This window comes from Struthio camelus, chromosome Z, assembly GCF_040807025.1.
Source record: "Struthio camelus isolate bStrCam1 chromosome Z, bStrCam1.hap1, whole genome shotgun sequence".
Lineage (NCBI taxonomy): Eukaryota > Metazoa > Chordata > Aves > Struthioniformes > Struthionidae > Struthio > Struthio camelus.
Window position 1 is genome coordinate 45,871,601 of NC_090982.1, and position 15,239 is coordinate 45,886,839.

At 41.7% G+C, this 15,239-nt stretch overlaps 2 protein-coding genes across 11 annotated transcripts in view; one reads left to right on the forward strand and one right to left on the reverse strand.

Moving 5' to 3' along the window:
* MAN2A1 (mannosidase alpha class 2A member 1) overlaps positions 1-5,388 on the reverse strand; it is a 125,714-nt gene extending 120,326 nt beyond the window's left edge. The window contains exon 1 of one of the 2 annotated variants that reach the window (XM_068927600.1): positions 5,142-5,388. In XM_068927600.1, the coding sequence (XP_068783701.1) occupies positions 5,142-5,276 (135 nt within the window). In that variant the 5' untranslated portion in view covers positions 5,277-5,388. Of the gene's footprint in view, positions 1-4,524; positions 4,653-5,141 lie in introns of those variants that run through there. The other variant, XM_068927601.1, reaches the window with a different exon arrangement.
* Positions 5,389-6,077: 689 nt separating this feature from the next.
* Positions 6,078-15,239, forward strand: part of PJA2 (praja ring finger ubiquitin ligase 2) — a 157,146-nt gene continuing 147,984 nt past the window's right edge. For 6 of the 9 annotated variants that reach the window (XR_011137700.1, XR_011137701.1, XR_011137702.1 and 3 more), the window contains exons 1-2: positions 6,078-6,250; positions 10,053-10,163. Coding sequence is in view for 4 of the 9 variants with exons in the window: in XM_068927151.1 (XP_068783252.1) it covers positions 10,056-10,163 (108 nt within the window). In the remaining 5 variants the exon portion in view is untranslated. Of the gene's footprint in view, positions 6,685-10,052; positions 10,164-15,239 lie in introns of all 9 variants that reach the window. The other 3 variants (XM_068927154.1, XM_068927155.1, XM_068927152.1) reach the window with 2 other exon arrangements.

A 15,239-nucleotide genomic window follows, 5' to 3' on the forward strand; every position in this document is an offset into this window, starting at 1 on the left:
CAACATAACTTCTGAGCCATAGAAATATTTACCATACATTAGAAGATCAGGGCAAGGGTCAAATAAAGGTGGTCAAGGGCATTAGAGGCTGAGAAAGATTCAGATAAAACTTATTAAAAAAAAAACAACTAAGTATGGAAGTTGCTACATATAAAACCAAAACTGTGCTGCTTAATATGGGCAGGTTTGTGCTTTGACTTGCCAGGAAAAGACTAAAAATGAAAAAGAGCAATCACTTAGTCCTGTTCTAGCTATCAACAGGAATCATGGCAGAGATGAGTTTTAAAAATGTATTTGCAGAAACAGCTTTGCACACTGGAGGGATACGTCCCATAAAAGCTAAAGCAAGCCGTGTGAAAGAGTTCAGAAGAAAAAGCCGAGTTTCAAAACGTTACCTATCAGGCAGCAACAGAGGCTGTGTTGTGTTGCTGTGTTGCCTTGCTCAGGCAGAAAATCTACTGAGCATGAATTCTGATATGAAGACCACACAAAGGCCATATATTACTGAAGTAAGATAGTCCTACAAAAAAATCCTCCTCTTTTAATTAAAAACTTAGATTTTTTTTTTTTTTTGGTCCTAAGAGTATCCCATGCATGTTTAGGTTAAATCAAGCAAAAATTAGAATTCAAAAGAAATACAAAATATTAGAATATGCAACTCAAAGAATATTTTACCAACTTCTTTAAATGAACAGCTTTTATGGGTCTGTTCTAATTCAAAATAAAGTTAGTTGAGAAAACAAGGAAAGTTTGGTTAATGTTTTTTCCTATTTGGGTCCAAAATACAGAATAGATTTATCTGTGCTTATCAGTATTTAGTATTTGTCTGTATACAGTAGCACAACTCCTTCTAGTTAAGCTACCTATGGACATTCCACTTTAGACTTGTTTTGAATCAAGTTTTAATTTATCAAGACCAGTTTAATCCATGAATCGTTTGTGCCTCAAACTCAGGGCACATGAGACAGCGCAGGACTAACCACCACATCGAGTCTCTCCCCACTGTGTAGTCCCAAGAGTTCTCAGAGGACTCTTACACAATGATCTATGGTGACAACTGATAAAATAATTAACTAAGGATCTAAAGCCATTCCTCCACCTGGAGCCTGTCACTGCACACAGTGTATCCTGTCCTGAGACAGGATACTAGGCTAAATGGATCTTTAATCTGATCAGCAATACCATCCCCACATTCAGTATCATTCAGTTTAGAAACAAGTGTTACTAACAAGTGTTACATTGTAGTAACACTGCCTAAGCTGAGAAGGGCAAAACAAAGCAGGTATCAAGGTCTGCAAATCCTTGAGCAGGTCCTCCCTAATGGCTGGCAACCTGACCGAGGGGACTCTGAGCTCAATGGTCCAGAGGCTCTTTCAGAGCATTCCTGTCCTGAGAGACATTCTGGGTAAGAGCTTCCGAGATCCACCCCAGAGTCACGCTGAAAGAACACAGAGGAAAACAGTGAAGGATGGGGGGAAAAGGCTCCACAGAAGAATATCAAAGTCCATGATATACTCTAGCAGGAAGAGATCCTACAAAGGCTAGAAACAAGCTCTGGGAGAAAGACAGAGCTTCTGATATGCCAGAAATCTTAACAACAACACATCTGACAGGCAGGCAGGATCTATAAAGATAGAAAGCATAGATTTTGATGCAAGAACTATTGCAGGATAGAGGATAATAAATCTTAATCTCCATGTTCTGTAGGTACCTAATTTTCCCAAAATTAATGGTGATTCCAGTTCTGTGGCACCCTACAGATCTTCTGATACTATGTTTTAAACGACAATCAACACCAATGATGACAAGATTATAAATCACTTAATTAGCTCAAGTTCTATTACAGTTGGCACGATGCTTTCCTACCATGGATAGTGTGGACAACGTTTGCTGATGCCAGCTTTTGCAAAGACATCTGAAAACGCACAGGCTATATACTTTAACGGTATTATCACTGCCTCCCAAGCCAGATGACAAGTTCTCTTTAACACTGCAGTAAAAGAGATTTAAAACATTTGGTTGGAGGATATGTGAAGGCATCTGTCTACAGATACTTACCCACCTTAGGGGATTTCCTCCAAAAATCATTTCCCCAAGACATTTTGGTTGGCATCCTTAAACCACCACCTGAACTCTCAAACTGGATAGCAAGCTCGAGAAGGATAATTCTTGATCACACTGGTAGATAAGCCTGAAAGAAGATGGATTCACAAGCCTGCATCTGATGCACACTACCCGGAGAGGATGAAAAGAGAAGCTGGCTGGAAGAAACCATAGAAAAGTTCCAAGAATTAGCTATTTTATACAAGTACAGATTAATGACTACAATATCAAGAAAAGAATAAACCTAGGAAAAGAGAAGTTCAGCTCTGCCCCTTGATATGAAACCAAACATTCTGGAAAAGAATTGGAGTGCCAACCCTAACCATTTATTGTACTGCTGGTATGAGGTACAATTGTTCTTTAGGCCAGTGCAGACCAGCCAGGCACTGAGAGCTTTAAAAAAAAAAAAAAAAAAAAAAGCCAACTCTGATCCTGATTGCATTTAAAGAAAAGCTTTAGACAGACAAGCACTTACAAGCTCTTTTCAGAGCTCAGTGTATGCCACATAGGTTGGAAGGAGAAAACTAATCAACACTCAACTTCCAGGAGATGAAATGTGAAATTGTTATTATAAGGGCTGTACACAGGAACAGTAAAGTTGAAAGATTAGCACATTGTCAGAACAGAAAAAGTAATGAAGTGGATCTATCCATTAACTTGTGGGGATTTTCTTTTTTTTTTTAAGAAAAAAAATTCTGACCCTTGTGACTGTGCAAATGAAGAGTACGCAAACCAACACTGCCTTCTTACATCTACAGACAGAGACAACCTACTGCTGCCATAGCTTTTTATAAACAACAACAGCTTGAAGCTGTTACATCTGTGGCTAGTTTCACTTACACTACGCTGAGTTCTGGCAACACTGCACTAACAAAAACAGTTTTTTGTCAGTTGAGTTAGAATTAAAGCTGTTGCTTTCAAATACTGGTGGTGACTTCCTTATCTATTAACTTTAACTAATGTGTTATAGGGCTCAAAGCATTTGCTAAGTTCCAGAGGTTTTGCAGTTGTAACAAAGTGAAAAATTCCTATTCAGAACACTATGGGCAGCAAAAGGAAATGACAAAAACTAATTAATTTCATCTGTAACTTCCTGAAAAGATAAAGTAATATGAAGGAAAAGTGTAACTATTTATCCCAAAGTACTGAATGACAAGCAGAAGATTTTCCAGTAAAGAGGAGCCGTCTCAAAGGAATTTAGATATGGAAAGTGGGAAAGAGGAAGAAAAAAAAAAAACAACTTTCCTTGTAGCTGATAGAATGTTCTAGAAGATAAAGAGGAGGGAGTGGGAGAGAAGGAAAAACATCTGTCTTTGGTGAAGGAAGAGATGATATACCAGATTAAGGTACCAAGCCAAAGGCTGGTAAGAGATAAAGCCATGGACTAATGTTGCAGTATAGGACACTGGTAGGACTTTCAACAAGATACTAACAACGGAAAACAAAAATTTCTAATACATCCTCTGTATTCTCTTAAGGGTTTTAAGTCAAATCCTGATATTAAAAAAAAAAAAGTGGACACCCATGTACAAGTTTTCCTGTCCTAGTCTTTGCCTGGATTCAATTCAGCTGAGGGGATAAAGACACAGAAGATGATTTACTAACGTAAGATACCGACCATATCACCAAAGCCTTATTTATGCCTTCCTCTGCCCCTCCCCCCCCCTTTTTTTTTTTGAAGTATGACATGGTGTTACTCTTCTGCTGGAGTTATATATTGAACAGACACAGCTGCAGTAGTTTGGGCTGGTCTTGCTCTTTTCTTCTAACCTTTTTCCTATTCTCATAGTCTCCCCAAAAACCAGTAGTGAACCTTTGAACTGTAACTTGAAGCAAGAAAGGCAGAATAGGTCTATGCTCTTTACACTTGAACCAAGGCTTTTAATCTTAAAGAGAAATAAAATGGTATCAATTATCATCTTTGCATTAAGTGAAGAATTAGTGACATTCCACTAGAGAAGTAAGATTTACTTTTTAAATAAGCCTTTTGAATTCTTATCCTTACTCGAAGCCTCATTGCTGCACTGATACACACTTCCATTTGTTTTATTTCCCCACGACAATAAATGCAGTGCAAGCACAAATAAACTATGCCTTTATTACTTTATTTTCTGTAACTTATTTTGGGCTACTAGAGTAAAAACACAAAACTGTTAATACACATCAGTACTCTACCATAGCATGCCATGTGCTCTTTGAAATATTTTTTCTGGCCATAGATAAACATTCCTTATACCAACTATACCATGATAAACAGCTTTTCAAATTTCTTCCCGCACACCGACAACAAGGGAAAAGGAGGAACCATAAATGCTTCGTTTAACCCTGCAGTACAGCCAGGTATGAGCCAGTAACAGCTCCAAAGTAACGCTCAGCGAAAATGAAAGCAGTAACATCAAGTCAGCTCTTCTCTAAACCTACCTGTTGATGTCATTGCTGAGGTTTACCCTCGAGTTCTCTGTTTTCGGTCTCAACTCCTATTTGCGCTCAATAGCGGTTTCCAAAATGCAAAATAAGCCCTGCGTGGGTCCCTCCACTTCCCGAGGGCCCTGCCCGGGGGGGGGGGGGGGGGGGGGGCGCCCGGCAGCCGCAGCCAGGCGCCGGCCGTGCCCCCCCGCGGCCGCCCGCTCCCGCCGGGGGGCTGCGCCCGCCCGCCCCGCGCCTCCCCAAGCCCGAGCGCGCCCCGGGCCGCCGAGCCGGGCCGGCAGCAGCGCCACCCAGAGGCGGCGGCACCGTCGTCTCCTGTGCCCTGACGGCCCAGCCACCAACCGCCGCCTCGGCCGCGCGGGGAAGAGCCCGCAGAGCGGCGAGCCGCGCCGCCCCGTCTCGCCCCCTCGGGAAGGACGGCGGCGGACGGCACCGCCGCCCTCTCCTGCACCTACGCCGCCGAAGGGGGGGGGAGGGGGCCGAAAGGCAAACGGCCGCCCAGCGCCCTCTCCCCCGCCGTCCGGCGACGCGGCGGGAGCTCGCCCACCCGCCATTTCACGGCCGTTGGCGGCCCCGGCCCCCGCCGCCCCTCCCCCCCGCGCCCCGCTCACCTTGGGGAAGGTGCCCTCCCGCCGCGGGCTCTTCGGGTGGTCGAAGTGGCCCCGGTCCAGCATCAGGTAGAGGGAGAAGATCACCACGCAGAAGATCGCGCTGCCGAACACCGTGAACTGCCGGCTCAGCTTCATCTCCGCGGCCGGCCCCGCCGCACGCCTGGCCGCCGCCGCGCACCTCCCGCCTCTGACGGCGCGCACCGCGCTCCTGGGCCCCGCTCGCCGCCCTGCGCTCCGAGGGGAAACTTCTCCTCACGGGCCGGGCGGCGGCAGCCGGCGCCGCCTGGGGTCCTCCGCCGGCGGCCTCCGGCACGGGGCAGCCCCAAGTCCCCTCCGGAGAAGTGCGAAAAGTTGCCCCCCCCGCCTCCCTCCGCGCCGGGGCAGACGGCGCTGGCCGGAGCCCGTCGCCGCCGCCGCGAGAGGCAAGCCGAGAGTTTCCGGGAGCGGATCAGGTTCTGCGGCTGGCTAGCACCGCGCAGGGAAGTGCTAGCAGCAGCAACGTCGCGGGGCCAACCCAGCGCTGCTGCTGCTGCTCCCCTCCTTCCCCTCCTCCTCCTCCTCCGGCCGCCTCGCCAGCCGCTCCGCTCCGCTCCTCCTCGCCGCTGGCAAGCGGCGCCGGAGTCTGGCACCTCCTCCCCCGCCTCCCGCCGCGAGCGCTGCTGCTGCCGCTGCCGCTGCCGGAGCACAGCGGCCCGGCGCCGCGCACCCGCTCAACACGCAGAGCAGCCCCCGCCCGGGCAGCGCCAGCGCCGGCCCCAACCGCCGCCGGGGCGCCGAGCGCTCCGCCCCCCGCGCGCGCCGAGGCGGCTGGGGCGGCGCCGCGGCCGTGACACGCTCCCCGGCACCGCCCCCGCCCCGCCCCGCCGCTCGGCTCGTCCCTTCCCTCGCTCCGCGCTGTGCCCGAGCGGCTGCCCCCAGCGCCCCCGGCCCTTGGCGGCGGGGCGGGGCGGGGCGCGTGCCCAGCGGGCGGCAGCAGCGGCGACTCGGAGGTGCCGTTAACGGTCGCCCGCAACGGTCGCCCGCAACGGTCGCCCGCGCGCTGGAGACCCGCCGAGGCAGGCGGCGTGAGGCAGCCCGCGCTGCGCGGAGCGAAGAGGCTGTAAAGAGAAGTAAGAGGGCTGCCCCGGGCCCCCGCTGCCCTCCGCAGGCCTTGCCCTGACGCTCCTCGCCTGGCGGGGATGGTGGGCAAGGGAGAGGGGAGGCGCCCCAAGGTCTCCTGCGCCACCGGCCCGAGCCCGGGCCCAGCAGGGGGGAGTGGGGCCCAGCGCCGCCGGGTCGGCTGGCCCGCACGCCGGTCTCGCTCTTCGGCGCTGTTCTGTCCCCCTCTAACGATATTGAACGTGCTTGGGGGTCGCCGCGAACCTCCGGTTTGGGTTAGTCTTTTTCACGCCTGAGTAAGCAGTATTCGTAAAAGGCACCTCAAGTATTCGCACCAGGGAGTCGCAGCTGTTGCGGTGAGGCTGGCCAGCGACCCGTCGTTCAGGTCGCCCACTCCTCCATTGTAATATTAAGGTCTTAATTTTCACAGACTTCATCTGCTCAGGTTTGACATTTTTCATGCCTGGTGTCGGCTTCTGAATGATATTTTTGGGAAATAGTTAGCATGTATTCGTTGTTACTGAGAACTATGGAAATAGGGAAGGCATAGTCTAGCAATATGTTTATCGTTCTTTTTTTAATAACTTTCACTGGGATCCTCTGGCATCCCAGTGAAGCAGGGATGTGTGTGTTACATTTGCTGCTTTTTTCTCTTGTTCCATGAAAATTCCCCCAGAGGGGTTTAAACTGTAGTACTCAAAAAGATTTGGCTAATGAAGTTCTGTCAAATTTTATAGGAGCCAGGAAGCTTATATCTTTGTTAAGATTTTCCATGTTTGGAGTCTGTTCCAGTATCTCGCACCTACTTGAGGGCTTGATTCATACCTTCTCTTGCCTCTCCTTCCTCCCCCGCCAAAACCTTAAGTGTTTGATTCTGGGATTGCAAAGGCTGTACAGGACTCTTGCAGTTGCTGGATTTAGACGTTATAAGCCACTGTGTTGTGAAATGTTGAGAGCAGAAAAACCGCTTCTCTAGTGCGTTGTGCTCCCCATATTGACTGCCTTTAAGTTCAGGAAGATTGACTTTTCTAATGCAGAAACAGAAGCTGAGGAGAAAAGAAACTGGGCAGTGAGGACAATACAAGGAACAACTTGGGGAAGGACAAAAAGATAAGATGGGGGTTAGCATGGTAACAGAATGGGACTGAAAACCAGGAACAGAGGAAGGAGAGATGAAGTAGATTAGGGGGAGTGAATGACAGTAGATGACAGGTGAGAGAGAGGAAAGAGGCAGAACGATCTCCTACAGAATCTGCAACGAAACACGGGTGCTCTGAAACCCAACATTAGTGTGCTGTTTAGCAATGAGCTGTAAGCACATTGATTTTTACCTTTCCACACTTGTTCTATTCCCCCTCTAGTGGCAGATCCACATAGAAAATAAAAAGCTACTTTTCCCATTTATTATTTTGTTAGTGGCATTTAGATGCTTTAAAATCTAAAAATCCTACTTTGCAGTAATCTGTGTAAGATGTAATTTCTAAATTCCTTTTCCTTAAGAAGGAAATTATATTCAAATCTACAACAAAACAACATGAAGTTTACGAAAATGGCATTAGGATTTACAATGTGGTATTCTTAGGGTTGCCTATGAAGCCTCTTTTCATCTTTTTATGCTTTTGTTTATAGTAAATATTAATTGTATGGTCAATCATATTATTTTTGCTCTTTCTATGTGGAATGTTTGGCTCATTCATTGAACAGGGTAATGTGGTGCCTAGAGGAAAAAAGCAGGGTTGTTAACAAGGCAGCTATCTGTTTCTCTTGTTAAAAAAGTCAGAAACTGCTTGATGAATGAGACAAGAGTTCTGCAGGGAGACAGCAATGGTCAGATGGCTGAGACAACAAATGTTGCCTTAGACAATCAGATTCTGTTCTCATCTCTGTTAAAGGGTTTCTAGCTGATATCAAGTCACACAAACCAAAATATCCACAGAAAGCTGGTAGGGATTCTTTGCTATCTAGGTTCCTGTTCTGAGACATACATAATCTAAACTGCAGAAACATGCAGAACACATTTGCAACTGAGGCCAATGAAAGCAATGACCTTAGACTTTCCTCGCAAGGATTTAGTACAGATAAAATCATTAATGTTTGTAATAAACTAAGATTTCTTAAAACACCATCAAAAGCAAAGGAAATTAATGATCCTATTGTCAGTTCACTGAGTGGATAGTGTATTTCAAGTAATAGGAGAGGTCACAGCTTATGATAAGGGTAAAACTATGTACTGAATAGTAATCGCTTCAATGACTGCAGTCCATTGAGTGCCCTTAAAGAATCAGAGATCATGTGGAAAGTAGTATATGATCTCATTCTTCAGAACTGTCTCCTAATGAATATATTTGTGAGGGGACAACTTAAGGTTTTCTGGGCAACATCTTGACATTTTCTGAGTATTTGTTTTTGCAGCCCTTCCTATTCTTGTGATGTAAGATTTTTGCGAGATTACTCTTAATATTAGATATTGTTAGATGCTATATTTACATTAGATGCACTGTGGTATTCTAATGATTAAGAGCTGATAAATAAGAATATATATCAGTGGAATGAGGGACTCCGGTAATCTGGTCTAATACCAAAATTTTTAGTGTAACGTCAGCATAATCTAGTATCGGTAGTGTCAATGACAAGAACCGCTTTGTTCTTCCACACTGAATGGAAAAACAATATCAGTGTTGTGCAGTATTAAAACCAAAGCAGAGTTCACATTCATCTGGAGATGTAGTGCCAGATCCAAAAAAATTCTCCTCAAGTAGAGTTCAGGTTCCTTTGTTAGATGCTTGAATTATGTTGTATAGGTGACAGGGTGAAATATTTGCTTCAGAAATATAACTTGAAAACCCAGTGCTATTCAAAGATCTGTCCATGACAATCGATAGGAAACACTGGAGACAGTCCTGTGTCTAAAACCCAGCCCTTTCCAGGCTTTAGGTCTGTTAATTAGGGACTAGGGATGTGTATTTTCATCTACTCATGCTCTGTTAGTTTGAATCCTCTCTTGAGTATTGATGTTCACAGTTTATTTTTCAAAGAAATAATTAATATTTCCACTTTTGAAGTGTGGATAACAGAAGAAATGGTGGTGCTGACCACTTTTATGACCTAGCCATGTTTACTTATGACTATATATCCATATCTGTGTGTAAATGTATCTAGAAATAAAAATATGTATATGAATATTTTTTTATATAGTTGTATGTGTGCATAAGCCACATGTATGTCAATGTTATGTACATGTGTATACACATGTATATACCAAAATGTGATATACCAAAACACCTAAGTACTTGTTGAAATACACTCTTTGAACCTTTGTCTTCCATTTGCCATGCCAGTAACCTGTGCAGTAGGCTGCAATTTAAAAGGTGGATATAGCAATGTTTCTAATATCCTCCCCTTTTTTTAAATTAAGTGCATTTTTTAAAATGAACTGCATTTTGTGAGGGATGCAATCTTCTTGGTATATCTTGAGAGCTATGCATGTGTTTTTTCTACCTATTTAGGGTTAGGTAGGAAGCTGGGTCCTGAGGCTGGGACAAACCAAGGAAGTGCAGGACCAGAACTGTGGTCATATAAAGAAGTTTTCATCTTAAATACAGATGTGTCTCAAGCCATAGACAGTTGATGCGTGATTTTTTTTTAGATCTCAGTTTTGGATTTGGGTACCTAAAGTCTATCTAAGCCCTCCTTTAGATGCCAAATTTATTTTCGGGATCTAGCTTCTAATAGCAAACAGAGGAATCTAGCTTTTCAGTAGTTACTTTCTTACTGACCAGGCTGATGGTGTCTAAATTACATTTTTCACTACAGACTATGGAAACTTTATCTCTGGCTATTAAGAAACTGTGCAGTCAAGTAAACTCTGTATCTGAAAGGATCTACCATCCAAACAAGGAAGAAAACAGAACAAATGTTATACAGGTATAACTTTATAACTCTCTGAACTGCATGCTAAGAGTTTATAAAGCTGTAATTATTGTAGATAATAATATTGTAAAAAACTTCTATGGAAATATTTACTGACAAAAGTTTATGTTTTCACACCAAGTTAATGAATATTAAATCGTGAAAGTAACGGACAATATTTCTATTTTAAGATATATATGACCTCTTTTCCTTCAGTTTGCAGAAAGAAAATATTTCATTTGGGGTAATATAAGTGCATCATCATGATATAAAACCATTATCATAGGTTTGGACAATAAGTGATCGATAGTTGCTTATTTGAAAACAGTAACTAGTCTCAGATATTTTGTGGACGTAGGAACATAGGAACACAGGAATTTGTCAGCCTTTACAGTTCATCTTCAAGAAATTAACATGTCTCATCTGATTCTTAAACTAAATGTTTATGCATTAATGTACATCCTTATTAGCAACAGTTGCAAAATAAGAAAAGGAGATAGTCGCTTAAAACCACAGCATACTATGTTTGAAGGATACTTTTATTCCTGAGCATGTTAAGGAGGGCTAGCACATTTTTAAGATTTCTTTTACTGGAAATGTAACTCAGTATTGGTATTATACATTCTCAAACTGTTGTGGGTGCTCAGAAATGTTTATCTTTTCTGAGTCTCCCTTTCACACTAGCTTATCTTTTTATGAGTGTTTTATAAAAACATGAGAAGATGGAAAGAACCTGAAACACGTAATAATCACAGAGAGTACATTCTGATGTATTTAATACACAGGAACAAAGTGCATAAGTGAGAAGAATTCACCTTTGTCATAAGCTGTCTGTAAGATTTGAGACCCTTCTGATACTTCCTTGCTTTTTTTTCCATCAATGTTTAAAATACCTATTCTTATAATGCAGATTTGGTAGAAATGGATGTAGGGAGAAACAGTTCTTAGTCTCATTTTCTTAAGTTTAGCTTTCCTGAACAGACATTCTCTCTTCCCTTCCCCACTCCAGTAAGTTTTCAGCCTCTGAATGAAGTAAATTGCATTTGACAGGATGGAGCCTTAAAAAAACTTAATTTTCCAGACACATAATGGGAAGTGGTGGCTGGGATACAGTAGTTGGCAAAGGTGCGTACGTACTGACTTGTCCAAGAACGTGTGTTGCTCAGAACATACAGAGCTTATGCTGTCTTTGCCCAAAAGGAAGGCATGGGGCAAAAGTGGAGGCATGGTGGGAAGGAAAGGTAACTAAAAAAACATGTGCAGAGGAGGAAAGGAAGAAAGTGAACTGGAAATATTGTAGGGAAGAAAAGCAGGAAAAACAGAGAGGACATGGAGGGGGAACAAGATGAGATTATTGTGAAAGGAGGTGTTTAGGATTTAGGACACAAATCCATAGAAAACCATACTCCATTAGTTTTTCATGGAGTAATTAGATTTGGTTAGAATTATTGCAAGCTTCCCTTTTTTAGATGAGCAAACCCTGACGTTCCTGCCTGCCTATTTTATTTTCATTTGATGTTCTCTGAATGTCAGATCAATCTCTTTTATTTAAATCCAAATGAAAAATCAACCAGGAAACAACTTAGCAGTGCCTCATTGCCTACTGTTAGTATCATGTAGAAGTACTTGCCAGTTCTTGCATTTATTGAAAGTGTAAGGCTTCAAACTGCAAAAATCAATCACCTTTCCAAACAGGCAGGTCATTCTTCTCTAAAATATCAGTAATTAGTGAAGCAAAATGAGGCTTTGCTTTCAACTCCATCAAGTTTCTTTGCTTGTTTTTGTTATATAACTTTTGAACACTGCATTTGATCACTTGATTGAATCTAAGACTAGAATCTTACTGATTTTAAGTGCATCATTAGTATATATATTTTAAACTTTGTTGGCTTTAGAATTAGTCTGAATTGGTCTAGCAGAGATATTGAAACGCTGTATACCAGAGGTGAGCGTTAGAGAATTAGCAGTCTCTTGTACTTTCAGCTGAAGCCTAGCAGGAGACATATACATATTCATGTTTCTTTAAATTTTGCAGGTTTTTGTAAGCACAAATGAAAAATATAGAGCAAAGGTAGTAGGTTCAGTTTTGTTTGTCCTTTGAATTTTTGTAATGCAGATTTCTTCTTTTGATTTTTTTTCTTCAAAATCTGTTTGAAGAAACTACATTTCTTTGAATAAAGTTTGTGTAATCTGTTGGCATACACTTGTTAGCAAGTGTGAGGTGAATTGCTGCAGAAATTTAATTTTTGTAAAGTACTTCTATATCTCTGATTGTTTCTCCCCTTATACACTGAACTAGCCCTCAGCTGCTTTTAGAGAGTAGGATTTAAAATAGATGTTTAGAATAGGATTTAAAATAGATGTTTAGAATTTCCATCTTTATTTAGCAATATATTATTTGGAGAGGAAAAAAAATAGTAGGGAACTTAATATCAGAATTTTGAAACTGTATCTAAGGGCAAGGTTAACATAGAGGCTGACAATGAATTACTTCTGTTATCCTGATAGGCTAAATAACTCGATCATTGTATTAGTCTATTATAGATTGCCCTAAACTGCAAAGACATAGAATAAACTTGTGCTAAATGTATATCCGTTAAGATTCTGGACTCTCTTTCAAACTCGCAAAAGACTTTGTTTGTCTGTCTTGACACCTCAAAACAGCCAGGCAGACAATTCTTATAGATGAAATTAGAACTGTATGTGATCCTTTTCACCAGGTGTCTTGCCTGGCACCTTTTTCTAAGCTTTTTCATGAACCATATGTCTTAACCTGTACAAGGATGTTTGCCATCAGCATTGAATTTATCTTTTACGAGTGGATGGACAGTTTGCCCATTAACTGTAACAAGGCTTTTTCTTATCACAGAGCCTTGAACTGGAAATCTTCCTTAATTCTCAATGGTCTGAGTCAAAACAGCTGGACTCTTGGGGCAGATAGCTTCACAACAAGTGGTAATTTAAAGAGCATGGCATGACAAAAATCAGAAAGTTACAATCAAATATCTGAAAGTAAGCCAGGACAAGCCATATGTCTGTAAGTCTGGCTGAATGTGTGTGAACCCACATTAAAGCATACTCAGGTGTTTACAGAGTAATGGTATGTCATTCTGTAGCAAGGAACACTCAGCATAAAATTTTAAATGACAAATTATTTGTTGCTGGACAAGCTGGTTCATTAATGATGGATCTAATTGTTATACAATATACAAAGTTATTTTTACAAAGTGAAAGAATGTCTTCCTTCTTTGCTAGAGTCTACTGGATAGGTATTTTTTATTTATGTACTGAGTCATGTGTTTAATTATATAGATAGTCTCTAGAAAATATAGTAATAGAATAAAATATAAGAAAGAATGAAAAATGTCTGCTATACATATATTTTATTCTCAGAATAAAAGCTGATTCTTTCAGTGTTCACAGAGCAAACATGGAGGACAAAGGAGAGAAAAGTCTTTGTTGTAAGCAAGGCAGCAATTGCTTTAAGAACTGAGCATAGACTGAGCTGAGGAAAGAATGTCTAAACTTCATAGAACAAAACTTTCGGAGAGCTTTTCTGGTGACATTCAGGTCTCAGGAAAAAATAATGATCAGAGCGAGAGTTACATCTCCAAAATAGAAACAATCAGTCACCTACACCTCTAAATGCGGGTAATAAGTATCATCTCTAGAAAGTACAACAGAAAGGCAATATTTAATGAAAGATAAAGACTATATTATTAACTTTTGATTAGATGTTGGAATAGCAGAAAAAACACCAATATAAACCATTAATTTCTATTGTATTGAAGAAGGGAGAATTCCCAGAATTACCTCCTACTGGGAAACAGTTCTGGGAATTGCAAATCTTTAAGTGCAAGCATAGTTAAAGGGAATAAAGCAACAGCTAATAGGTGGAGATAATATTCTGTATCAGCAACATCAAAGTAAAGAGCAATGTCTCAGGTACGTTATAAGAAATCACATAGAAATATCAGTTTGGATTTTCAATTAACTAATATTTCATGAGTATTACAAAGCAAATAGTTACAAAAATGTTTATCAGAGCAGCAAATGTACTTGTTAAAAATGACAGTTACAAGTGTGAAATTAGTACTGTCTACTTCAGTAAGTGTGTAAGTCTAACAGACATAAGTGTGGTAAACCAGGCTTAGCGTATGTTTGTCCATGAAATACTAACAATATAATCTTGACCATCTGACTTAGCCCCTAGAGTAAAAAAATGGGTCAAATATCAGTCATCTGTATTCATGTAAAAGTTGAATATACTGGAGATATGTATCAGTACTATATAATGATCCTCAGGAGCTTGACTCCATTACAGCATTGTGGAGTATGCTTTTTAGGTGCTTCTTGAATGTTTGCGTGGAGCATAATAAGCTCTAATGCATGTTTTGAATCCACAAGGTTCAAAAACGTGTTACAAAAGAGAAGTTGAACGTATCTAGAACTCCCTCTCACATTATGCAGTAATAGGCTCAGTAGCCAGGGTGGGCCAGAAGTACATTTGGGCCTGAATATTTTGCTATGCTTTGGAGCAATGCCTTGGTGCATGTATATGTGAGTATATAAGAATGTGTGATTTCTTCACCCATCTTGGTAGAAAATAACTGTTCATTTCTACAGGAGGTCTAGGTCTTTATTTGAAGAAAGAGATGTAACTGTAACTTTAAATGCAAACATCCCTAAGAATATTTCAGATGTTTTTAATGTCTGGTATCCAAACGAATTAAATCACTGCATATATCTACAAATTTACTTTTCTTGGAATAATGTTGACAATATGGAACAAAATTTGCATGTTTTATGTCTATTGTTGCTTACTGCCTATTGAAAACAAAGCTTCAAACTGTAGGAGTATAGTATGGAATACTTTCAGATGATATTCTTGTTCTTATTTTTTCCTTTGATCTCTTTTCAGTTCACTTGAAATGTACATTGTGAAAAGAATATTGCAAATCAACTTCACTTTGTGAGAAATACCTTTTTCTCTTGGCTATTGCTTTGGACTCTAAACAGTCTATAGACAAGAAGGTTGTGAAAAATTGTCGTTAATGTTTTAGGCTCTGTACAAAACGAACAAAATTTGTA